Consider the following 27,421-nt stretch of genomic DNA (forward strand, 5'->3'; position numbering starts at 1 on the left):
ACTAGAATACATGGAAAGACGATGCAAAGATACATTGAAATAATTACATTGCAATCTACTTTTTCTTGATAGCGTACATTTTCTCTTTCTATTAACTTTTCATGGTTTTGGCTACAAGGATATAAGGATAATGTGGAGTTGCATGCAGAGTTGCAATAAATGTGAGATTGTCGATGCACAATTCTACGAGAATGATTAGGATTTATTAACAAAAATGTATTTAGACAATGTTATCTATAACAATAAATAAATACATAATAAACATTCAATTTCGTGTATACAGTTATTAATTAATTAAAGATATTTAAATTAATGCCGAATATCTCCAGTGCAATGACAACCTCATGTCTTCGTCTACGTGGACAATGCGCGGTTAAGGCTGTTAGTACCTGGGCATTCGTAGTTAGTGGCGCCGTGATAATATCAGTGGTTGGTGCAGATGTCGGAGTTGGAGGTGGTAACGGAAGCGGTTCTTCCGGGGGATCGGGTAAAGGATCAGGAGTCAAAAGAGGCGAAGGATCACCTTCCGATGGTTGTAGATCGCGATTCGCATTCGCGTAGTAAGTCACTTGATCGTCGTTCACGCACTCGAGCAACTGTCAAAAGGCGACACTGTTAGTATTCGCGCAGTGACGTTTTAGTTTCATGCGTAACGATTAAAAATATCAATTCACAAAAACTGTAAAAAATATTTTTATGTATTTGTATAAAATCAAAGTTGTGACAACATTGTCAACTATTTATTATCTAATTGCCAAGCTATGAATGCTTCGTGTAATTATATTATATGTGTCAATATCAAAAATAAAAAAAAAAATATATATATATATATACACATATACATATATATCTATATGTCATACATATGATTATGTACAATCGCACATATTAATTAAAAATGATAATATAAAAATACATATGTTAATTAAAGATATATTAAAAACATAGAATCCTACGTAAAAAGATTCGAATATAGAATATTCTTTATTGGTTTTTTTATATCTATTAATAATACAAGCTACAATATTTTATCAAACTATTATATATGTACTATTTTTCAATAATAATATTATAATATATAATCATTAAAGAAAAATCTATTAATTCATATTTATATTGCGTCCATTCATTCAAATAAATTCTATAAATCTATGTCTATTACAGGATTTGTTAGTGGACGGTTAAGAACACACACGCAGTTATAATTGATATGTCAAAGTAAAAAAAAATTATGTGTATCTTACATTCCTGAATTTAGGTATACCAGCCCTACGACTTATCGGCCATCTTTGCCACTGTCAAATGCAAAGAAAATCTTTAAATTAAAAGCAGCCGAAAATGCGATGAAAGCATATTCGGTGTAGTAAAATATGATAAGTAACGAATGTAATAAGCAACAATTTCTCTTTCTTGAATCATAAAATTGCTTAAAAATACTTCATTAAAATTCCCAATTCTTAATAATAAATTTTTATATAAAAAGAAAAAAATCTAATGTTTCACAAATAAGAAAGTGATAAAACTAGTAAAATAATATATTTTTCTTTTATGAATCAACTTATTATAAGATTAGAGCTTACCTTATTTTCTTCAGAGGTGGTATCCTCGGCTGGGTCCATCGAGTTGATTAACGGTAATTCGCGTAACGTGGCGTAATCTCCGTCATCGTCAGGCCCGCCGTCGGCGACGCCTCGTCTGGCTTTTCCCTTATTACTAGAAATCAGAAATGGCAATCGAAAAGTGTCCTGCGATCTCGTGCGATTATACAACGATTGCTGAAGAAAGATGGAGAAACGGGTGATAAGGCGATTTGGATATAATAAATCAAGCGGAATAGATATGGATATATATATATAGATAATTTTTCGTGAACTACCACACGCATAATGATAAATTTCAATTCTAGATAAAAGATCTTGATAACATCAACAAGGGATAGAAAAAATAAATAGAACATATTGCGAGAGAGCATAATAACGTGAACGAGTCATACCTTAGGTCTTAGGTGAATATTTTATATATAGCATGGTTTCAATATATCGTGCTTTATCGAAATAAAATCCAAGCTTCCCAATATATATACAAACAAAGCTATATTTGTACTCAGTGTGTTCTTTCATCATGGCAATGTATGGCAGAAATAAATATAGCTACAAATTAATAAAGTTCGTTGGAAAAATTTAGTTTCGTATTGAATACTTCAGGCACGGTGAAGAAGTTGTATAAAAGCGCTTGCAAATACTTGTATTATTGTAGTAATGTAACGTGGGGAGCAGAGAGTGTTGAAAGCGTAGAAACAGATATACAAAGACACCAAGAGAGAGGAGGGAGGAGGGTAGTTACCGCGAGCCTGACGTACTAGGCAGGTCGTTAAAGGTGACCTTATGCTTGAGCTTCTTGTTCAGCCAACCCTTATCGGACGTCGGTGCATCGCCGGTGTCGCTCGGGGATTGCGCGGGCGAGGGGCGTAATTTCGGCCTAAGCCAGTAGATCTGCTCGTCACCGTCAGCCGTCGATTCGCCGTCGACTCCATCGACGTTTCCTCCGCCTGCAACGGATGCGGAACGAGAATCAATCACATTCGAGCGATATTAGCCGTTCGTATTTTTCATTGATCAGGATTTAAATATCTACAGCTCATTCTATTTTACGCTCGATGATTTGCATCTGCTGCTATTTTTCATCATTTCGAAAAAGAAAAAAAAGAAAAAAAAAAGAAATATCTTTATAAAAAAATCTTTGTGTAAAAAAGATGTATATATATATATATATATATATATATATATATATATATATATATATATATATCAAACAATAAATCAATCCTTTATCTGCCAACGTGGAATCTACTGTAAAAAAGGGAAGTACGTATGTCTAATAATCGTGCGCAAATTCAAACTTTCGAATTTTGAAGGCACTTTTGCTGCTATGTCTTCTCACCTTGCGATCGAGCTTTCCTTTCCATAGCGACTTTTTGTATGACACTCATGATAGCCCTTTTCGGCGAAGTGTCGGCGATAGTGTAAGTCCTGCCGTTACCGACAACGAGCAAAGGCGCGCTAGTGCCGTCCTCATCATCTCTGGTCGACAGCAGGTCGACGTCGGTCACGAGTTTGACCGACCTCGCGGATCTCACGGTAGCGCGTCCGATGGTCACGCGTAGCTTGAACGTCCAGCGTTGCTTGACGGTGAGAAATATCCAGAGTAACAGCCAGAGGAAGAGGTGGACTATCGTGCCGATGATGCAGGCGAGGATGGCGCCGTCCAGGCTACCGCGGTACACCACGGTGTAGTCATAGAGTAATGGGGCGCCGCAAATCGCGATCGCCAGGAACACGACCAGGGCGGCGCAGTGTGGCAAGTAGACCCAGCCATTACTGTCGCGGCCGTCTTTAGACAAGATCACACGACGCTCGCGTTCCTGATTTAGGAATGCCGTGAACCTGCGTATCATTGTACGATGCAAAAGTCATACTCGTATTTACTATCATCGTTTATATTTATATAAACGTATATATTTATTAATTAAAATTGGTCTTCTATTATATAAGATGGCAAAATCTATCGTTTTTTTAAATTTTTATATCTTGGATATAACTTATAATTATACTTTCCACCCCTTCATATAGCGCGAACTCCTCCGCTTTTCTATCTCTCTTTTTTTTTTAATTTTTTGAATTAAATTGAAACTTCTCTTTTAAAGACAAAGCCGGTAAAGAGATATCCTATGGCATCGAGGTTGTTAATTGCTATCCTTTGTTGTATGCTACGGCAAACCGAGAAAGAAGGAAGGGAAGTATTAAGAGAAGAGTCTAATGACTCTTTTATACTGAATAATAATAGTATCGGAAGGCACGCTTGTTTTGTACGTACTTCAAGCGCTGCTTCAAATTAGCGAATTAGTAAATCAAATAAAATCCGAATGGAAAGCAAAAATTATAAGGTCGTTGAATTCCGCGATAAAAATATGTTGTTTTTGCGTTCAATGATAAAATTCAATGATAAATACATGGATTTTTCAAAAGGGAAGTATAAATTCAACTCTAATAAATAAATCTAACTATAATAAAAATATATTTCTATATTTCAAAATAAAATGTTAAAAATGTTCCACGAAAAAAGAAATTAATTGATAAGCGTCTGTTCTTGGTACGATAATTCTCCTATAATCTAAAGAGCACGAATTCGTTTATTTACTTTTATCTGATAACGGCGGGCGGGCCAGATAATCTTCATCGCAAAAGAAAGAGCTTGGCAGGTAATTTCTGCCGGAGTTTAATCGATGAGATGCGGGTTGAATAAGCTCTCATACTAAATATTTACCTGCCGTGGGCGTAGAAATACATGACCATGCTGGAACAGAGCACGAGGAAGGATGAGAGGGCGAAGAGCACGAGAGTTACCGGAGGATCCAGCACGAAGTAAGAGTCTCCGAATATTGTCGAGATTGTACTCATCGTTGCTACGGTACGATGTCGAAGGAATGGCAGAACCTTTAAGGGACCTACCACTTGAACCTAAGAACAGGTATACATTTTTTGAAGATATCGTTAGCACAACATATGAGAAAATAAAATCTAAATCAATATATTGTATTTTCTTTTCTCTTTTCTCGATATAAGATTGGGATAATATTCTCTCAAGTAGTGACATGTTATAGTAACAAAATTGTACGCGATTTAAAACCTGTATTTTATATTAAAATACACGTTCTTCTATTTTGATAATAGTTTTAAATTCTCCTTTGCAATTTTTAGCCAATTTCTTTTTCAATTTTATTTGTCAATTTCTTAGGTCCTTCAGACAAGTTGCAGACATCTTGTTGCGCAATATATTTCTAAAGATTCCCGACATTTCTCGAAATTCTTAACGTTCTATTGAGTTTTAGCTTATAATCTTCCTAGTATTCGCGCGAGTAATAGTATACGCGAGAAGAAGGGGCCGATTGAGACGTTAGTGAAGTTTCTTGCAAGTTTTAAGTGGCATTGAATACTTTGCGTTCGTTACCTTATAAAGGACGGACATTCCGGCATAAGCCAGAAGACTCTGCGCTGAATTCACGACCAGCTGCAGACTGAAAATTGTACCCAATGCTTTGTTGCACGACCAGAAGACGGCGGGATATCTTACCGAGTAGACGCCGAGCGCGGCGGCGTAATTCAGATATTCCAGGGTAATCGGGCCGTATGATTCGGCTGAAAAACGAAGTATGCCAGGTGTATAAATCTATCTTTTTCCGAGCGAATATTTTCGCGATATTTATTCCCATTACACGGCGTGTAGAGAGTCAAATCTGTGATTCCAGCGCGAATATTTTATAAGTCATTATCAAAAAAATATGCACCACTTCTTTTCAATTTTCGTTGTTTTGTTAATTGCTTCATGATTTTTTTACACGACCACTAATGGAATAAAATGTTTTATCATTCCCTACGTAAATGCAATAGTTATTTTTGCCGTTTTTACAATGCGTACATATTCATTAATTTTATTGTTGTTCGAAAATATTTTCCGCATCAAAATAATCTCCAAAAGCGACAAAAAGTGATCAATTTTCGATAGAATATGTAAATCGATGAATGATTTACCTGTTTGAAGTTCCAGATTCAAATTTTCGGGATGATCGAGATCTGCTAGACTGTTCATCGTTAACGACATGCTCTGTGCTGTCATATTTCCCGAACCGGCGGTTCTAGAAGGTTTCGCCGTGGTTGACATCCTCGTTAGATTCTTCGCCTTCGATCTGCTTTTCGAACTGCCGTTTCTGGTGATAGTTCTCGCGGTTGGACGTCTTACGGTACTATTCTTCGGGAGGAATGTCGTTTTCGAAGTTGTTGAAGTCGTTTCAGTGCTCGTCGTAGTTGTCTTGTTGGAAGTTGTACCGGTGCTCGAGGTAGTTCGGGATGAAGGTGGATCTGTGATGATTGGATGGATAATAGCTGAGAACATGGTGGTCGCTTCTTCAGCACGAGTCTCGATAACATCAGGAAGCGCCATGTTTATTAGACCAGACGTCGACGTAGTGAGTTTATCGATGTTATCGTTATTGCCTTCTTCCGGGGTTAGAGTTACGAAAGGCTGAGGAGTTATCGGGCCTGTCAGGGTGCTTAAGTTGCCGATCGGATTCATGAAACTTAGGAGCACCAGACGATCGCGATGCATCACCATCCAGTCAAGGTCGGTTCTCCATATCGCGTCTATAACATGAGATGATAAAATATCTGCTTGAGTATAAAAAAAAAATAATAATAAAGAATTAATTTTCGTGTTAGTATAACATATAAAATTTTATATAAAAATATTCTTGAGTTTTTTATTTACATATTTTTACATATATTTTATATTCTTTTTTGCTTGGCAATCTCATTTTGTTTTAATTTGTATCTTAATACTCTTATTATAATTTATTTAATTTCTCATAATTTTTTTTCGATGGATGCGTTTATCCTTTCATCTCTTAACGCATCAAGCTGGCATTTTTCAATTTTTTACGATAAGCAGACTCAATTCAATTATCCTTCGGCCACTTGGGTGAACGAGATTTTTTGTCGCGATATCCTGCTTTATAACCGGCTTTATTGCATATAGTAAAGTGGTGGTGAGTTTGAAAAGGGACAATGACAGCACGAAGCTTTCCTTCGATCGAGTGACCCTCGAAGAGACTTGTCGCAGAGTGTTCCAGAAGAGATAAGTGTCGTCATGGTACCGGCCATTGGTCTCTATTAATATTTCGTGTTATTATGGTTGGTCAACGCTGAATATTTTGTTTATTCGCTCTGATAAATAAAAATTAACGAAAATATAATAATTAAAAAGCGCAAATTATATTTTTTTTCATAAATGTTATTAATATTAAATGTCAATCAATAATTAACAGGATAACAATATTATAAAAATAAGATTACATGTAGAAACTTATTTATAATGGTGTAAATATACAGGAAACATTATCTAATTATAAATTTTGGAAATGCTTGCTTAAAATTTTCTGCAACATAATTAATAACAATACTTATAAAATTCGTAATTAAAAAAAATTTCCCTTTCACTTGCTGGTATTCATTAAACCTTCAATCGTCCACTTTCACGGAAGTCTGTAAAAAGGTTCTGAATAGATATTGAAGTACGAAAGAAAATACCAATACATCGATTTCCTGTCTGAAACAATTTACTCCGCTCTTTTACTTACAATGGTAAAGATTCTTTTTCTCCCCACCGCGATTTAAAACACTTCTTAGGTACTTTTAAGTTTCGTTTTTGTCTTTATTTGTTCTTTATTGGCTTGGCTTTCTTTTCTGCCGTTTTAGTCGCCTTTAAACTTTGATCGATTATTACTGATTCCATCGAACAAAATAAATCGCAGGACAAAATCTTAGTATTTAGCAGCCATAATACTCAAAGAGAAACAAAGAGGACAGACATATTTTATATGATGATATCTGTGTAATATTCAAAAATTATTGAATTCATAATTGAATCAAATTCATAATTGATGCCTTGATATATCATATGATATTGTCAAATTTTCTATAATGCGTCGTATATGTTAGATATCTCTCAGTGTGTATTAATTTAATTAAGTCTCTCTTTCTTTGTGCATTTATAAGCATTATATTACTTTGAAAGAGAGAGAGAGAGAGAGAGAGAGAGAGAGAGAGAGAGAGAGAGAGAGAGGAGAGGGAGAGAAAGACGGAGAGCGGGAGAAAGAGAGGGCTGGATAGAGAGAGAGAGAAAGGGGGGGGGGAGAGTTAAAATTATTCACAATTAATAAGTTATAAAACCATCTTGAAAAAACTTGTAATATTTAAGTTGTTAAAAATCTGATATCTTATAAAAATTTCTGATTTAAATAATGTGAAGAGATCGTGATAATTATCATATATGATTTATTAATATATAACTACTCTATAATAGCGTTTAATAATATTTTAACAATTTTATAATACCAAGAAAGATAATGTACAATATTTCTTAATATTTTAACACGTTTGTGATAATACAATTTATATACATTTCTTTACTTTCATAATAAAAGAATTAATTCTCCGTTATACTAACGCGTCTTTAACGTGTTATTTTATCCAATATATGATCGTCTATCATTAATTGAATTGATCTTATTTGTGTGAGATTCAATGTGCTAATATCCTATACATGAGGAATATGAAAATGGTATTGAATTAATTTTACCGTTCGCGAAAAATTAAATCTGTCCGTAATTGATTTTAGTTAATGAGCCCTCAACGAAACTTTGCTGTCTGAAGTAATATTCGTGCAAATGTAGTAGCGCAACAATAATTCAAGGCAATCCGCCGTTTCACATTGAATAATTACATTTTAATTATATTGTTCCGCTATTGTGCTATTGAATAAAGAAATTAATAAATTTTGTTGCGATCGAGAGATCGTAATCTGGCTAGATGTGAAAAAGAGACGCTATGATTATCGCTTCTATGCGAAATTTCTGTTACTGTTTTAATTTCAGTTTTAATTTGGTCTCCTATAGCGATAACATTGTAAAAAGGATTATTTGTAAAGTTTGTCTCACGATTTTGCTCTTGTAGATTCTATATATGTACGTTAAGTTACTAATTTTAATTTTCAAAGTTGTGTCGAATTCGAAAGACTAGGAAACGAGCGTGAATCCGATTCCATATGCTCGTCCGAGCTTGATTCTCTTCTGACAAATGGACAATACATACAATGACGAGCGTCGAGAGAGTGAAAATTATGCGGGGAAATTCAGTCGAAGCTACAAAGTCGCGCTTAATTGACTGTCCCTTACATCCTGACCGCGCGCGCGCGCGCGTTTATCCCTTCTCCTTCGGGGTTTGAAATATTTTTAGTCTCGGAATACAGCGTAATTACAGCCGGGGGATTAAACTTCTCTCAACCTCTGACGCCCCACGGTGTCCTTCACCGTCGAGGTTCCGCATTCTCGGTATCTTTAATCCCGTCGGGGATGACGTAGGAAGGGGTTAAGCCGCGAGAAGGACAAAAATGCGGGTATCCTGCAGCCTTAAGTCAGATTATGTCGCTTTCATTTGACCTTTCTTGTAGTGAAAACGCTACTTTCGATGATAATTAATTGCGCAAAATTGTTACAATTATAAAAATTAATGCGAATATTTTGTAGTCACGAGTAATTAAAAATAATGACGCTAAATATACGCAGGAGAAAAACTTGCGCGTGTGACTAAACTGTATCTAAATAACAACAATTTTCGTGACATTCGATTTTTATACTTCCGAAGGAATTGGATAAAAACCTACTATAATCCACTTTAGCTCAAGAGGTTGTTACAACTTCTAAACTTACAATAAGGTACATAGATAGAAAGCTATAGGAGAAACCCCGTCTTATTCGAAGTTACTCTACCATATATCCCGAGATGCGTCAATAGCAAGGACGAAGACAAAGTTGTTCCTCCTTACGATTTCTGAACAGGAAGAACAATTTCGTCTTTTCAGACAGAGAGAGAGACTTCTCGTTTCTCAGATAAACTTCAGAACGGTTTTCCGTTGTAAGAGTTACAACAAGAGTTGAATATCGAAGGCATGTTTGTTATATGAAAATACAATCGTGAAAATTTGATAAATTTGGAAATTGCGGTTAGTTAAGTATTACAGTTGCGGTGAGAGAAGTGAAGCTCCGGTTAATTAAAATGCGTATCGATTGACATTGTGTGTTTAATGCGGGAGTGGACAAAAATTTCTCTATACCATATAAATCAACTGCGCGCGAATAACAGTCTCATTATCAACGTATCAATTCATGCACGTAATTGTACTCATATTATAATTGTATTATAACGGTCGCAAACAATGAAATTTGTATTCTTGGATGGACATATTTAATCGGTTGATTATGCATGTTTAATGGCTTACAAAATCGCACGCATCAACATGCATTTTCAGTATTTTCTAATAAAGTTGCATCTCTCTGACAATGTATCGCAGGCAATATCGAGCACATATGACCTGTGTATTTATGTAACGTCGCTATTTATAAGATGCTTGGAAAAATATAGATGTTGATATTATCCAGAATTCTCGTATAATAAAAAATAAATCCATATTGGATGAGCAATATGTGCATTTTTTATCAATTTCATTTTCTCGATGTCGTCTAAAATTCTGCATTTTAAACTGTATTGATTTAGAAGTTAATGTAGAGAATAATAAAATGCAAGAAGACAATATATATCTCTCATGTATTTGTGATAGTCAATGTTCTCAATTCATTTTGATTCATTCATCTCAGAGATGCATGTTTTCAGCATCCTTTTTTAAAAATATATAACAATATAATTAGACAATGATCGATCCAAACCTACGCTATAAATGTAACAAGTATATTTTAAAATATATAAACATATCCTTAATTTTTAATCCTTATTTCTGTCATTATAGTGAAGTTTTTGGTGACAGTATTTTAAATTACGATTATAAAAAAGAATAATGTACAAATAATTAACAGAATTATTTCGATAAGGAGCACCATGCACGTTGCTTCCAGACATCGTAGAAAAACTTTTAATAAAACATTTTTCAATCAACAGCCATAATATTATCTTTAATCATCGTGTAGTTAAGAATACACTTTATATCATGCTCCAAAAATGTAGAAACATTTGAACTCCCGAATGCGAGAAAATTTTTTGCATTGCTAACGTTATTCCTCGGAATCGCGAGAGATTCTGGTCGCGACTGGATAATCTTTCTTCCGCACTCGTATACAAGTCGGATATGACTTGCTAACGGTCACGTTCAAGTTCATGAATATAGGAAGAGAGCCGACGTCGAGACGCGGAGGGCGGTTACCGGCAACCCCTGATCCCCAGTCAGCCACCCACTCTTCTCGTTGTCGGTAGAGAAAAGGAAGGAGGGTCACGACAGTGACCTTTGTAATGGCGTTATCACGCCGACTCGGTATTCCAACTCGGTAGACAAAAGTGCCATGCCATTCGCGTTATAATGGACCGATCGTACACGGCATCCACATAGCGAAATGACTCCTCGTTGAAAAACGATGCATTAACGCGAGGATGCTTCTCTTGTTCCATAAGGGCGAAGGGCATGGATATTGACACATCCTCCTCTCATATGTCATATTATTTACGCAGCATACTTTGTATAATATGTAAAGACCGTACGAGCTGACCTTTGCGATGAAAAGTAGCGATGTTTCTAATAATATACTCTTATTCATTAACGCAGAATTGATTGCGTTCATTATACAATATTTGCGAAATTACACGTTTATGCAGCAAGGAAATATTTACACGTGATGAATAACGTATCGGCAAAATGTAAACAATGGCGCAATTTTTCGCGATATTCGATCACGCATTCGCGATTTTAAAATTATTCACGTCAAGGCGTATAACGTGGGTATCGTTGAAGCGTGTTATCGTTGGGTACGATGCGTTCGCGCGAGAACGGTTTGCGCCACGTAGAACGGTAATGATAACACGCATGCATATTTTACAGAATATCGGATGGATCGTAGGAATTGCACATGAAATATGTTGCGCTTTGCGTTCGAGTCTATGAATATGGGATGCGTCATATCGGAGAGATGCACTCGTGTCGCGCCAACGCGCGCGTAGTACACATGATGCACATGTCACATCTTGCGGTGTGAAAGATACGCAGATTACGTATCGTCTCGTCGCACGTATGATTAGGTATAAATATAAAAAAAAAACGATTAATGGGCTTGTGCGATTTGAACTACAGTTGATGAAAACGATGTTTATTATATAATAGAGGATGTTTATTATTTAAAAAAAGAAGTGCTAATAATTAATTATATTCGATTTTTATTAAAAATAAAGAATTATTAATAAAATAATACAAGAAGTGAAAAAACATTATAAAATTATACTAATCAATGTAAAGATTATTGTAAATAAATAGACAATATATAAAAAAATTTATTTAATTTTAGGAACAAAATTTAAATGTAGAAATATAATATTATTCGTCTCGTCGCACGTATGATTTAGGTATAAATATAAAAAAAACAATTAATGAGCTTGTGCGATTTGAACTACAGTTGATGTAAACGATGTTTATTATATAATAGAGGATGTTTATTATTTAAAAAAAGAATTGCTAATAATTAATTATATTCGATTTTTATTGAAAATAAAGAATTATTAATAAAATAATACAAGGAGTGAAAAAACATTATAAAATTATACTAATCAATGTAAAGATTATTGTAAATAAATAGACAATATATAAAAAAATTTATTTAATTTTAGAAACAAAATTTAAATGTAGAAATATAATATTATTTATACCGTAATCAATTTTAGATTAATCGTTAAGTTTTGTATTATAACAGAGGAATAAGAAATTGATAATTTCGATGCCGCGAATCTTTGAAATTTTAAAAGCAAAAATCTAGGAAACCCTCTAAGGATGATTATTGCTGACAATTACATCTCCGATTTTGCCGATGCTTGCACGCGAGCAAACATCACACAGCTCGTAAACCATCGGCGTATCCCGGCACTTCCGGCCGCGCGGTGCAACACCCCGTACTGGGATGCAACTAAATCATCGATAATGAAATTGCGTAGCAAGCTGGGCGATAGGCTCTCGAGCGTGTTAGCGTGTAGAACGCGATAGACAGGTGCACCTCCCTTCCGTAGATATAATCGACCGACCGGTCCATTAGGAAGACGGAGAGGAGAACGGAAGGCGGACGGACGGGTGCAAGATGCACGCGAGGGAGGAAAAGGGCAGAGTCAGTCGGTGTAATTTTATGTAAACTAATTACGCGCTAATTCGGTTATGGTCAACGTGCGTGGAATAGAGCCGTCAGGCGGCTCGCTGCAATCAACCCCGCAAGGGAAAGCGTAGGGCAAACAGAATCAGCGGAGTTATAGAGGAGGGGAACCGGAAGTGAAGAGGAGAACCGGACGACAGAGAACGATGGTATCCCATTGGAACATTCTTCCTCGGTTCTTGTGCGGTTGTCCCTTCGCTCTCTGCGCTTTGCACACGTTATTTCCGCCCCGCGAGTACACGAGAGAGAAGAGAGAGAGAGAGAGAGAGAGAGAGAAATATCGTTTATAATTCGTGACAGCTGCAGTTGCTTATTTTTCATCCATGACTCCGACGTCTTATGAGAAAATTTTTCTCTCAAAGAACATATGTAAAAACGGTTATGTTGAAAACCATCGAAATTATTCAAACTTCGACTGTTTTTATTATTGAAAAATTTTTTTTCGGTTCAAGAAATTGACTAATATATACGTAAAAATTTGTTAATAGCAAAAGATTCAATTGTTATTAAAAATTTTATATACTTTTTTTTCTTACAAAAATAATCAGCTATTATATCTACTCACTGTCATCTGTGTGAGAAGACAGATACAAACTCAACAATATCCATTCATGTGTAAACGTATTTCATTTTTTTTTTTTTTTTTTTTTTTGTCAAGATATAATTCGTCTTTTTCATACTCTCATGATATTTTATTAAGCATTGCATTTTAGTTACAATTATTGACGTAATATATTCCATCCATTTAAAAAGGTACAAACGTACAAATGCAAATATTTTACACGAGAGAATTAATGCTATTTTAATGCTAAACACAATGTATGCGCATTAAAACAATACTCTTTTGTTGAAGCTTCGTCAGTATATTGCGTTTCCCTGACTCCGTAAAATATCATAACACTCTATTACTGTTCACTGTAAATGTATATATATATATATATATTTCTAATAGAAAATTATTTAACTATTTTCTTAATTATATATAAATTCAAAATATATACGTATAACTCAATTTAAAAATTATATAACTATTACTTTTTGCGATAGACAAGGCTGTTTATCGTATACGAGAAAAAGCAGTCAGTCGTTGATGCAAGTTACATTGTGAAATTGCATCAATTCTCCGCGAGGAAAACAGGACAGGAATCGCCGCGAGCTTTCAAAGGTTTAAACGAGACAGGGACGTTCAAGGAGAGAAGGGATTCTACGAACGGGAAATCCTGCAGCAAACTGTATGCACACACCTGACCGATCAATACACGAGCGAGGACGTAGCCAGGACGAAGTTACCCTGTTACATCCCCGTCCGCCTCTTCATCCCGTCGCGCGAAACTTTCGCGGCGATAACGCAGTTAAAATTGGAAGTTACCTTATTTTCAGTATTATCATCAGAAAGAAAAAAAGGATAAAAGATTTATCTCCGGCAGCTTATTAACGAAAGAAAGGATCAAAGTATGGAAACTTGGGAAAACTTGGTGACAGGAGAAGATTAATAAATTTTAATCGAAATCGCGCATTTATTGCGGGGGATCGTGTAAACTTGAGATGCGAGATTTTCTATGCGAAGATTAAAAAAGAAACTTGCAATTTTAATTTTTTTCTAATTGATTTAAAGGTCCTCGCTTATTTCCATACCACGTGACTTTCGATCACTCTGTGCTAACAATTTTATTTTTAGTATGAGGAATCTGTGTGTTTGTGCTTGTTCAGATCTTATGTTAGATAATACTAGAATCAGAGCATAGATTATACAATAATATCATGGATTATGAAGAAAATTTTTATTTCTGCCGTGCAAAATTTACATTTGATTGAAAATTTATACTTCGCTGTGCATATCAGTATTTGATTTCGATTTTACTTAATCCTCCCGTATTATTTTTCGCGCGTTGGATATATAAATATTATAAGGAAACGCACTGCCAGATATCGTCTGACAACTTCTTTGTTTATAAAATCAACAGACACTCTGTGGAGCTACCTCCCCCGATGTGATTTCGAAAGTTTTATGGCGCGCAATGTTTCATCCATACATTTACGAGGGGAGAGTTCGAGGGGCGCTTAAATATTTATGACTGTCGAGGAATATCCACGACCGTCACTCTACCCGCACCTCTTTATTCTGATATTCAAACACACCATCCGTATGATTGCAAGAGACCAGACCGGTAGCCGCAGGTCTATAGACCTCAGCTTATAACGCGCGTTCTCATTTTGTTTGCGATCATTAAGTGGTAGAGCGAGATTTTATTATCTAAAGTTCCACGCCCTGAAATTGCGTGACTGTAAATTATCTTCATCATATATTGTATATACATTTCCGCGTTTCATCACGCGCACGATAAATATATGTCGTTCTCTCTATCTAGTCTAGAAAATTAAATTGGTAAGCTATCAAAAATTGTACGGATTGTTTGATTTTATCGAATAGCATAGCACAAACATTATTAAACTTTTATAATTAAATGCTAAGATTTGTCCTATCTCATTCCGTATTTTCGTAAAATAATTATCGTGTATTGTGTTTTACATAAAAAATCACTAATAATAAAGTAACTCTAATTGAAAATTAAATAATTGTTAGGTCTTAAAATATTAATTTTTATTTGAAATAAAGATCTTTTTGCGAGTGAATCCGGTGAACGCAATTCTTTGGGTGAGATTCAATCTTGCGTAATTGCTTTTTCTCCTTGTTTTACTTTTCTACGAGTTTATTTTTTAAATCGATACTAATTATATAGATATACTCGAAATTCTTGCTCAATGGAAAATGTTACGTGTCTGAATACACACTATTAGAAAGTTTTCAAATTATTCCGATGCATTTGATCCACCTTATGATTATTTGCATTTCTCTCTTTTCTTGAATGGATCTAATCGACTTGACTGAAACGAAAAGGAATTTTACATTTCACGAATCTGTAAAGTTTCTACCAAGCGAATCATTAGCGCGTGATCCCCATTAGCAACAGGTATAATGAGCAAACTTTGACGCCACCTTGTCCGCGCTGAGAGGGTTTACGTTCGAGAAATCCTCTCTCGAGTTTCGTTAAAATCAATCAATCCGTCAGTCGATATCTGCACGGAAAATTGGATACGCTACGGAGAGAGATGGCCAGAGATCTTGTCGATTGCGAGATTCGGAGCGGAAAAGTACGTCGAAAGTTTTTCGCTATGGCGTGAGTGCTGGAAAAGGGATCGGACATAATGATAACACGGGTTTTCACTTTAACGGACGGAAATCGTGCGGATACAGATGTGTATGCAAAAGTAACAGCCGTCGGTTATCCGCCTGTCTTCCCTTTGGCAGAAAAATCGAAGCAGGTGTAGCAGATATTTCGCTATTGGATTTGATTTTCATTCCAAATTTTTGCTATTATTTAACCATAGATAAAATTCTGAATAATGGCCGTATCATGTAATCCAAGTAAGAGTTATCGATTTTATCTTGTATTATGCAATAATCTTGTTAATGGATTGAGTAGATTGTACCATTTATTTACAATACATGAAATTTAAATATTATTTTCTTTCGCGATTCTTTTCATATTTACATTTATGTTTAAGATTCACATATATTCTTTTTCAAAAATTTAAAAAGAGAGTTATTATTTGCCATTAATTTTTTATTTTCGATACCAAATTAATTAAATAAAAAATTGCAAGACCAAATAAAAAATTAAATCAAAAATATATCTTCTAATAAAGACGTAAAAATGATATAATAGTGTGCATAAAACATCGCAATCTTGCAGATGAAGAAGCTATAATAGCGGATAACAGTGGAAAGTGTATGCCAAGAAAGAGCCTCTATCGTAGGAAGTGAGTGTACGCAAAGGAAGATGTTTGCTTTTCATTCTGACTTATCGAACAACTTCGCATACAGCTTTCCACGATACTCTAACGAATGTCTCTGTTGTTGCCAGAAGATGCCTATCTGCTTCTTCCTTTCCCCCTCGCTTTCCTAAATGCGAAGCATTCTTTGAGTGATGTTTTGGAATAAAAGAAATTATAAACATAGCGAAATATCTGTAAAATTCTATGAACAATGAGGATTTAAACGATTTTTATAAATTAAGACGATGTTTATTTCATCAAAGCATGAAGATGTTCTTTAAAATTTAATCGAGTATTTCACTTTAAAAACTCATTATAAAGCGTTTTGTTATTATAATAGCAACGCGCAATTCCGACTTATCGATAAAGACGCGATATTAAAAAAAAATGGTATCTATTTTTTTTTTAAATTAATAAATAAGAGCCGATGAATATGCAAATTCGACATTGGGTGGCAGGATTATCCTTTGTTTTTCTAATTTGGAAATGTATCTCATACTAATAATAAAATGATTGATTAAAAATTAAAGTATGGAATATGTTCACGATTTATAAGACTTAATTTAAACACGTAAATTCGTACAACAATTGATCCGTATAAATTATGAATTTAATTCATATTTTTTCAATAAAGAATTAAATTTTTCTTCACATTTAATTACGAAAAAAGGCATTGATTTAAAAAAAAAAAACAAAAAAAAAACTAGAATCATTACGGATCTCTGGAGTTAAATACGGAACAACTATATTTTTGTAATCTTTAAGCGATTTATACAATTTACGAGGCTAATAAAATCTACCGAATATATATCTCTCGTTAATCGGATGGTCTAGCATTTTTCGAATCCGCATTTAAAGTTGTGAGTTTAACGAAGGGCTTTTAACGAGGCATAAAATCAATCGGCATTTATGGCAATCGTCAGACTTGCAATCTGGTTATTAGCAATTTTATTATTCGCGCGGGCTTTGTTTCGTCGATAGCGCGATCGTGTTATCGCAAATAAAAGGCTCACAGATGGAAGCTTAGTTGTGTTTACCATGATGGGTGTAACCTCTCAATAATGCGCGTGCAACGCTTTAAGTGCAGCAGGTTTCAAGAGGATCTATTTTTCAAGCATTCGCATGAACGATAGCAATTTCGTGTCGCGCTTGGGGCATTCGAATACCACTCTGCGCCGGCGATGATCCGCCATCTAAATTGTCGACTCGTACTACTAGCGGCACTAGCATTGAATCCGCGCGCGGTTGTTCGCGCTATAAGTGCTGCGTGAAAATATCACTCTTTTTGCGCAGCTATACTATAAAATAGTTACAAAAGACAAAATTTTGCGCATTTATATAAAAATCACAAATCTTCATTCTTGTTATGATTTTAATAATACTCTGATTTTTTAAAGTTTAATTTGATTTTGATTTAATAATTAATTCAAGATTTATGAAATCATTGTGCCAACAATTGTAAATATTTTAAAGTCTATATGTGAGCAATAAAAAGGAAAAAAATAAGCAAAATTATGCGTATTTAAAAAAAAAAAAAACTAAATGCATATGTTAATATTTATTTTGCCTGAATTTATCTGAGCGAGAGAAATGAATCTGAAATACATCGGAATGACATATGTCTTTATTAGCAATAAGTATGAAAGTAATATTCGCGATGATAATAGCGGATAAAGAAGAGAATATCACACTCGCCACGAATAATTATGTGTTTCAGTTTACGTTCCTTAAAACGTTATATATGTGTTGATATAGTATCAAATCTATTGCACAGTGGACTTTATTGCACTTATAATGCTGATTGAAGCGAACAATCATGTATTTTCTATTCACGGCGATAGCGCGAGGGAGGTTTTATGAAAGTTAAAGGCTTTCTTTGCGAGCGTTCCCCAAGGAGTTCTATTATTCTGCGTGAAACACCATCCGAGAATATTTATAATGAAGCTTGAAATTTGCATGATTATGGGCGCAAAGTAAAAGGCACTTATTACACGGGTATCTTTTACGTATAGTGTGGAGTAAGATATTATTTTGCGAAAAACAAGTTGAAATATGAATCACTTTAACTCTTATATACAGAACATACTGAGTATATGCACATTTTTAAAAATACCTAAATAGAATTACAATCATACCTAATTACAATCTCATTAATACACCAAGTATACTCTTGAAGATATTAAACACAGTTCATTTCTGAGTCTATCGATTTCATTTAACATTTTTTCTGATTATAAAATTGATATCAGTTTAAAAATAAGTTTTAGTTTAGTCAAATATATTTTTCTCCTATAAAAATATTGATTATATTTACAACCCGACTTTTTTTTTTTTTTTTTTTTTTTTTTTTTTTAAGTGAATAAATAGCAGAAGGATTTCTATAATGATCGAATTAGAATAAAATTGCTGAAATTTGTTTTACATTTTCTTCGTAACTCAAAAAATGCCAATCTTTAATAAATGTTACAGACAACCGTACGCGATCGAATTAATTACTACAGCAAACTGTTGTAGTCGAGAGAAACAACAATCGTATCTCGTCAAATCGCGTATCAGTAAGCGCAGGCGTGTCATTCATTCGCTGAGCTTGGCACAAAAAATGTGCCATTGACACGATAAAATGCTATAATGTATCATTATGTTCGCGTGGCCTGTTTATATTAGACATGATTATTATAGTTGCTTGACAGTAATGGTATGCGTTAAAATGAAACATTAATAAATCTGTTAAAATTATGTTCTGTTCTTTTTTGATTTCAATGTTCTTTAAAATACTGGAATAATTATTCTTGTGATTTTACAACTTCTTAAATTTTATAAAAATTAATTTCTGCGATATATAATATTTATAACATAAATATTACTTTCAATAATTAAAAAATTACTTCTTCAGTGATTATTTCTTCAAAGCCATTTCCACTATGAGAACTCAAAATTCAAGCAAAAAAATATGATAATTTATTGTAATCAAAAATTAAACAATTATAATATTAAAATTACCGATTTATAACTTAAATTTATTAATGCAATACATCTTTTAAGTTGTACTTTCGACTAATAAAAATCTAGTTTCTGTATAATTGCGAGAAATGTCCAGCCGTAACTTCGTTCGTCCAATTTTTGCCACAATAAGCGCAACTGTAGTTTCTTATCTACGCCTTGCATTCATATTTATTCTAGGCATGCCAGAGTTACGAAAGCACGGCTTTGCAAGTTCATAGTTGCAGCAACACGTATAGACTATTTCATAAACATTGTGCGTAGGCAAGTTTGGTCCTTTCGATAAATCGGATTGACGAGATATATAATCAAGTTCGCGCACGAGATGCGTAGAGTATACCCCATAGTTTCTATTTAGCAAAATAAGCGCGCGGAATTCGCATCCATGACAGATTTAACTTTAGTCGGCGAGGAGAAGAGATACAAACCGGATAAGGGGACGCGGCGATAGTTCCTTGGAAGCGTCCCCGACGTGTGCAATATGTTATATGCCGAGCGCCGTGAATAGGGTTCGTCGAGACACTTTGTGCTTCCCGTGCTAAACTCTCGTAAACGTAAACACGGTCTTGCGTAATACGAGCATTAAACTAGCACAAACTCACGCGCGATGGCCCAAGTTTTGATCACGCCAGACCAGAGGTTCTCATAGTTTTCTACTCTATGCACAAGTTCCGCTTTGATATTTTTCGCGCGCGCCTCCTAAAAAAAGCCGTAAAATGTCATATCTCTCGCTAGCAATATTTACGTTGCTCTTCTAAATCGGGACGTTATAAGCGAAATTTCCTACGCTAAACACACTCGATTGTCTCGCGATACAATAATGTATCATTTACCGTTAAGTTTGAGAAGTTTTCCGCAAACATTGTATAATTTTATTAGATTACATGTGATCGTAAAAAAACCGTACGAACTGATCTCCGATTGAATTTTTTGTTAAAATAAAATCAATCTCAGATTAATCAATAATTTGTTAATTTATCAGAGAAGCAATAAAATACTATTTTTGGGTTATCTGATATGTCCCCGATGCTCTGTAATTACTATTGCAGAATTTGATTAATGTCTAGTAAAGAAAAGCACAAACTTGTATCAAGACTAATCTATACGTATGTCCAACTTCCTCTCGTACTTCTCGCTCTTGAATTTCTTTAGATGTTATACGTACGATTAATTACGGAGAGCAGAGGGTTAAACGGGCCACTGTAATTTATCTCGCTATTCTTCAGACTGTTACAATTTGCTCTTTTCGCGAAAAAGCCGTTGTTCTCTGACGCTCGCGCACGCGGAGTCATAATAAATTACGGGTGTACGTGCAATATTGATTAGAAAATAATCTATAACTATGTAATTGTTCATTTTAATTTGAATAATTATATGTAATTTTGTAAATTAAATAATTTTTTGAAGCGGCGATAATTATATGAAAAGAATTTTAATAAATTTATATTTTATTATATTTATTTACAATTTCGAATACTACACAGTTTTATAAAAAAAATGAAAAAAGTCTAATGACGTGAAAAAAGATTTATAACGCGTTAAGAGCTGCTAATAACAGTTTAATAAATATTTATTTCAAGAAAAGTTGTAATATAAATAAAATTTATATATTATGTATACATGTACAGAGAGAGAAAGAGAGAGAGAGAGAGAGAGAGAGAGTGTGTAACAAGAAAAAAAAATGTACGAAAAGTATGAGAATACGAAAAATGTTCTTGGCATTTGACATTGTTTGCGTTTCCGTCTATAATTAATCCTTAGCCGAGGAAAAAGTCGGCTGCAGACACGAAGGATGGAAAACTCTCTCGCGCAGTTTCTATCTAGTTTATACAAACGGGAGTTCCGCCGAGAGTGAAAGATTTTAATTTCGTGAACAATTCTGTCGGATGAGACATCGCTGGTAATTAAGCGGAGGAGAAGTCAGCGGAAAAACGGAAGGCAAGAAAATATTTCTCAATCGGATCACAAGTGTCCCTGACAGAGCTTCGAGCGTGCACCGTGCATGTGTTACGGAATACATGGACGAGCATTATACAATACCATTGGCGTCCTAGTACTGGGAGTACAAACGTATGTACGTCACTTCGCTATAATTACGGGCAAGGTTAATGCGCTCCGCGAATGATACGTATTTGCGAGCGCCGACGGTTGCATTAAACGTTGGATACCCCCCTTCGACATGCGGACGTATATCGACCCCCTGACTAATGCAGCTAAAGAGAGAAACGCGCTCTGCCAGTCTGTATCGATATTTCAAAATTGTCACGCGAAGCTTGGAATTGGAAAACATAGAAATGCGATTATAAACTTGATTTTCCGACATTTAATTACAATCCCCCGTGGAAAATGCTCAGTCTCGTTTCATTAACGTGTCACGCTGTAAAAACGCGATATTTGCTAGTATTTAATAAATTAACGTAGCTTATATATAAATTTCCTACGCTATGAATACGTAATCTATTGTATTTTTCATAGATGACACATTAAAGTTAGTTGCAAAAATATTTCTAATATATTTTTATACATACACATTTTATTCGAAATTTATATTTTTTTCTCTTTATAAGTTAGTTTCATATATCTTGCTCTTTGTAACTTCTCAGCTCGAAATTTCACCCAAAATATACCTTTTGTAGTGTCTTGAAGAGTAAATTTTTTGCCAAGGAAGGAGTACAAACCCGTTACTATACAGATTAATATGGTTTATATATGTTTGAAGAGATGAATAATTTTCACTACACACCTTCATCTGTACGACAATGATGATTTTATTACCATGTATGTTTCGCTCGCATAAACTTCAAGTGCTATGTCTGCTTGAAAATTTCTTTTTGCGAGATATATTGCGTGCTGTCACACGTGTAATATGTGACAGATCACAAAAGCAAAGACACTATTATTATCTGCTGATTTTTATCCATAAATATTTTTTATATAAATATATTTAATTGCTGCAGGTAACACACATGCCCGTATAATTTTATTCAAATTAATTATGTATATCAAGAATATAAATAAAAATAAGAGTTTAATATATTTTTTCCGATTAATTTATACAAATTTTTAAACAAAGATTATGTATTACGCATATGCGGGTACATGTATCCAATAATATTTTCTTCGCCAGATGTCTGAAAATAACGTGCTGCGTTTTTTTTTTTTTTTTTTTTTAAAGAAAATATATTTTTAATCTTGATATCTCTGCACGAATCTCAATATGACATCAGAGTGTCATCATATATGTTAACTCTGTAAGCATAAAATGATACAACCGCCCGTTAAATTCCTCATTTTATGCATCAGGGAACCTCATCGTAAATCGCGGTTTATCGAGTTTGACTTCGACGGAGAAATGCATTTATTCAGGCCCGGCACGACTGTTCGCCGGCGGGATAAACGAAACCATGTAGAAACTTTCCTTCTGCTCGACAGTTGATGATATTTCCGCAGTCGAGAACGACTCGGTATTATCGTTCTGCCGGTGGACAGGACGCGGAAACTTTGACCGTGCAAGAGCAGCGCAATTTTTGAGACGCGCGCATTTACATATCCGACAGAAAATTAATTCGTTCATTCACGTCCATGGTGAACATATTTAATTGTTTCGGTAATAATAACGTACGTTGAATTATTTATTCGAACAAATGTGACTTTTTGATGATGTTTCAATTATGGACGAATTATCTGTCGAGTATACACGAAAACATTGCATAAACTATCTATTATTGCTTGTTATCCATTAGTGAAAGCAAAATTTACGAGATAGTCGTTTGCTCTATATCAATAATATTTATATCGTGAATTTCTAAATTATTCATATTGAATAAGAAACGTTTAAAAATAAATTGAATAAATCACGAGATGAAGAAAACTGATGAAATAAAGTTATAGCGGGAATAGTAAAACATTTAGATAGTCTTTCCTCTGTTTATGGGACAATAAACGTTATCATATCACGCACTTTCTATAAACTCGGAAACATAAAAATGTAAAATGACAAAAATTTATTGTGAGTTTTATTGCCAAATATGAATAATATTAGAATATGTTAAGATTAAATTATTAATTTAAAAAAACAAATACGTTTATTATACGCATAATGGCTAAAATCTTAGATAAATGCAATAATTATTTTAGATATTAAAACAAAAAATCATAGTCAAAAATCCCAATAGAAAATTAAAATAATTTGAAAAGATATAATGTCTCATTAACGTGAGAGATAAAATCGAGAAATTTCTTTCTTGCGTTTATCCAACAATTCATTAATTTAATAAAATAATAGAATTCATCGAATTACATCTGTTTAGAGTTTCTGTTTAAATATCATAAACAACATTTGTATGTGTAAACTGGTAAAATAGAGAAGTGCTACTCTTGAGAGTATATTGCGTTAACAAATAGTAGAAATGTTCCCTTCGCCGAACCCTCATTGTTTGCACAAGCGAGGGTGCGTACGCGAAATGGAAAGGTCCGGAAAAGTGATCGCGGGAAGATGCTTGGTTTCTCACGTGGATTTCATTGTTTTCCTTCGCATCATATATCTGCGGCAGTGTCCCTCCTTGAAAACTCAGCGAGCGTAAAATCGTCGTACATCAAAGTGTGTGCTTACTTCTTTTGACTCGAGTTTCGACTCGACTGAGCTAGATTATTACTTATTCAATATTGCTTGGAAAAATGATATGACTATGTTTTTAAAGTAACATGAACCAATACCATTTGTTTTTGACAGAAAGCTCGATTTCAAAGAAAAATCATCATTTCAGCTCGTAAAGCATTACATGAATTAAGAGAAAAGTTTAATTAGTCAAATGGATTGAAATCTATTTATCTTTACGTTTAATTTTCAGACCAATAAAACAATCAAATTTCCAAAAAAAAAAAAAAAAAAAAAAAAAAAAATCAAGAATATCTTCAACAAAAAACTGAAATAATATACCATACGTAAGTGAAAGGATATTATTTTAAACCATATTTGCAAGAGATTGATTTTAATTTGACAACAAACAATGAAAAAATTGGACGCGATATCAGTTATTTCTTCTATATGATATCTGAAGGAAAACATCTTTCTCCTCTTTAACCTAATTCCGAAGAGACATAACGAGTAGCAATGCAGAGACATTTATATTACCTTTTGGCAGAAATCCAGCATGTATTAGCCGCGCTTCCATGAGCAGGGAGGGCAGGAGGAAGCACATGGCCGTGCAGAGGTGTACGAAAGCCGTGGTAGGGCCGCCGTGTCTCCATAAATTATTCGCCAGACCTGAAAAATCGTGGTTATCGGTTTTTTTTTATTTTTACTAGAAATTTTTCCGATGTCAGACATTGTAATTATGATCAAGCGATCATATTTAAAATGTAAACAAAAATATTGATTTTCTACAGCATATTCTATTTAATTTTCATTACGCGCTGTTTAAATATTATAAAAATTATAATTAAACATTATAATTAAATGTTATAGTTAAATATTATAATTTAAATATTATAAATTTATTTAATTCAATTACATATATCAATCGATAACATACTTATACTTTACGCCCTATAGTTTCCAAAGGAAAAATTCTTAAAGCTCTCCTGCATTCAGAATATAATAGATTTTGAATAAGTTTTATGTTTAATTTATTCATCTCTTTCAAACTTGGCAGTATGAATTTAAAGTGATACATCAGATTCTCGCATCTCGTTCCGATCTTCTCTATTTCATTTTGTTGTTTCCAATATATATATATATAAAGCGTTAGTTAGTTTGTTTTTTTTATTAAGATAATGTATGTATAAAAGATAAAAGTATAATGTATGTTTTGTTTTTAACGTACAATATCGGTTAATTAAAAAATTCTAAATTTTATTAAGACAAATAGTTTCAGATACGTGAGTACAGAGAGAGCTTTAATGATCATTTTACGTCTTAAGTAGATCCCAATCGATTATAGTTACGAATATAGCTCTTTGTTACATACTGTGGAAGCTAAAATTATAGCTCACTTACTGTTATCGGGATTGTTAGTGAGAAGCGATGATGGCGGATCGCGAGAACAAGCGCTCAAATGTCGGCCGAGTTTTATTCCATCGTTCGCGAGATTGCCGAGCTTCAAAAATGCTGCGCCAAGCAACACCGGAAGTAGAATGATTCCGGTACCGGCCAGTACCAGGCAGGCATACAATTCGATTTTAGGAGGTGGCGCATCCGCCGGCCATGGTAATGATAGATAAGCTGAAAGAATGATGTAAGATCGCATGAAATAAATGGATGATTACAAGTTTATAAACAAAATAAATAAATATATTTTAAAAGATAAAATGGAGTCTCTCTCGTTTTATGCAAAAAAATCATAGCTCTTCTTTTGATATTAATTACAAAAATAATATCAAATATCATAGATTAATTTTGTGAAAACATAAAAATTAGCATCTATTATTAGCATCTATTTCTTTCTCAAATCTAGTTACAAGACAACTCAACAATTTCTTTTTCGAAAGAATTTTGTTAATGCTATATTAATTCATTAACAATCTTTTAGATTTGTAAATTATTTAATAATTATATCTATCTCCAATTTTCTGTTTATCCTATTAAGGGAATTAAAACATCAGTTCTTAATGTGCAGGGAGATAGAAAGCATGAAAAATTTTGCTGGCAATCCCGTCCCTATCATGTGTCCTTTATGGTAATGGCCTTCAGTAACGAAAGCCTCGTACTGGTTGGTAAGGAAAGAAATTTACGCAAAGCCGCCGCCGGAAACGGCCGGAAAATAAGGAAACGCAACGAACCATTCGGAATCTTGTCCAGAAATTTTACTGATTAAAGAGTAATCCAAACGAGCGAAAAGAAAATGTGTTTTCTTCCAAAACTACTAATGCAATCTCATAATTGCGCGTTACGTGTTATTTCTATTTTCTATAACTTTGATTAATTTTATGAAATAAAATCAAAGTTATAGAATTAAAATATATATGATAAAAATATTTAAAAAAATTCTAAAAATATAAAAATAATATATCATATTTCACATATATTGATATTAAAAAGCAATTAAGATTATTACAAAAGTCATCATTCAAAAAAAAATTTTATAAGACGTAAATTCGCGCAAAAATTATCATTTATAAATTATTATTTATTGTACTTGTGCATAAAAGTAAATAATAGATACTTTATTCAAAAGTGAAACCACTAAATCAATACGGAAAAATTCCCGAATAATCGACATTGCAATCGATCTCGGAGAGGCGTATTTTAACGAGGTGCAACAGAGTAGTTGTTATCTTACCGGCAAATCGTTTGGCGTATCTCATTGCTATGTATGCTTGAAAAGCGACAGCCAGTATACCGTACCAAACGGACCAGAGGCTGTTCACATGACCGCGTATGCACGATTCTTTTCTCGTTGCTTTTCGTGCTTTCTTCGACTTGGTAGCGCTGGTAGTAACGCCACTCGAGCTTATGCTCGACACAACTGGCAGTGGCTTCAACGGTTTCTTACACTTGGCTTGGTTCACATCGTTATTGTTCTCGTATCCCATCAAGCTCCCAGTCATCGACATTTTGTCCTGAAACACATAATTAGCCCCACGTCCTTCATATGATTACATATCGTAAATATTTTTTATCAAATACTGAGTCAAATTTTTTATAACAAAAGATTTATTAAACCTTATGTCTTTTTGCAATCTATTAATTCCTAGTATTAAATATTTTCATGACTTAAGCCACATAAATTAAAATTCTATGTATTAAACAAATTATTTCTTCTTTAGTATTATTAGATAAAT

At 33.9% G+C, this 27,421-nt stretch overlaps 1 protein-coding gene across 6 annotated transcripts in view; it reads right to left on the reverse strand.

Annotated features, from left to right (window-relative positions):
- The window catches only part of Tinc (transmembrane protein tincar), a 115,777-nt gene that overhangs the window by 8,059 nt on the left and 80,297 nt on the right, over positions 1–27,421 (reverse strand). For 4 of the 6 annotated variants that reach the window (XM_070299232.1, XM_070299230.1, XM_070299229.1 and 1 more), the window contains 10 exons: positions 26,920–27,199; positions 25,638–25,862; positions 24,774–24,905; positions 5,589–6,197; positions 5,008–5,195; positions 4,324–4,517; positions 2,941–3,443; positions 2,344–2,548; positions 1,581–1,713; positions 390–596 (listed from right to left, as the gene is read on the reverse strand). In XM_070299232.1, the coding sequence (XP_070155333.1) occupies positions 390–596; positions 1,581–1,713; positions 2,344–2,548; positions 2,941–3,443; positions 4,324–4,517; positions 5,008–5,195; positions 5,589–6,197; positions 24,774–24,905; positions 25,638–25,862; positions 26,920–27,193 (2,670 nt within the window). In that variant the 5' untranslated portion in view covers positions 27,194–27,199. Of the gene's footprint in view, positions 1–389; positions 597–1,244; positions 1,296–1,580; positions 1,714–2,343; positions 2,549–2,940; positions 3,444–4,323; positions 4,518–5,007; positions 5,196–5,588; positions 6,198–24,773; positions 24,906–25,637; positions 25,863–26,919; positions 27,200–27,421 lie in introns of all 6 variants that reach the window. The other 2 variants (XM_070299233.1, XM_070299234.1) reach the window with 2 other exon arrangements.

Source organism: Polyergus mexicanus, unplaced genomic scaffold (assembly GCF_030449975.1).
Source record: "Polyergus mexicanus isolate NDT 795.1 unplaced genomic scaffold, iyPolMexi1.0 SCAF_7, whole genome shotgun sequence".
NCBI classification, from domain to species: domain Eukaryota; kingdom Metazoa; phylum Arthropoda; class Insecta; order Hymenoptera; family Formicidae; genus Polyergus; species Polyergus mexicanus.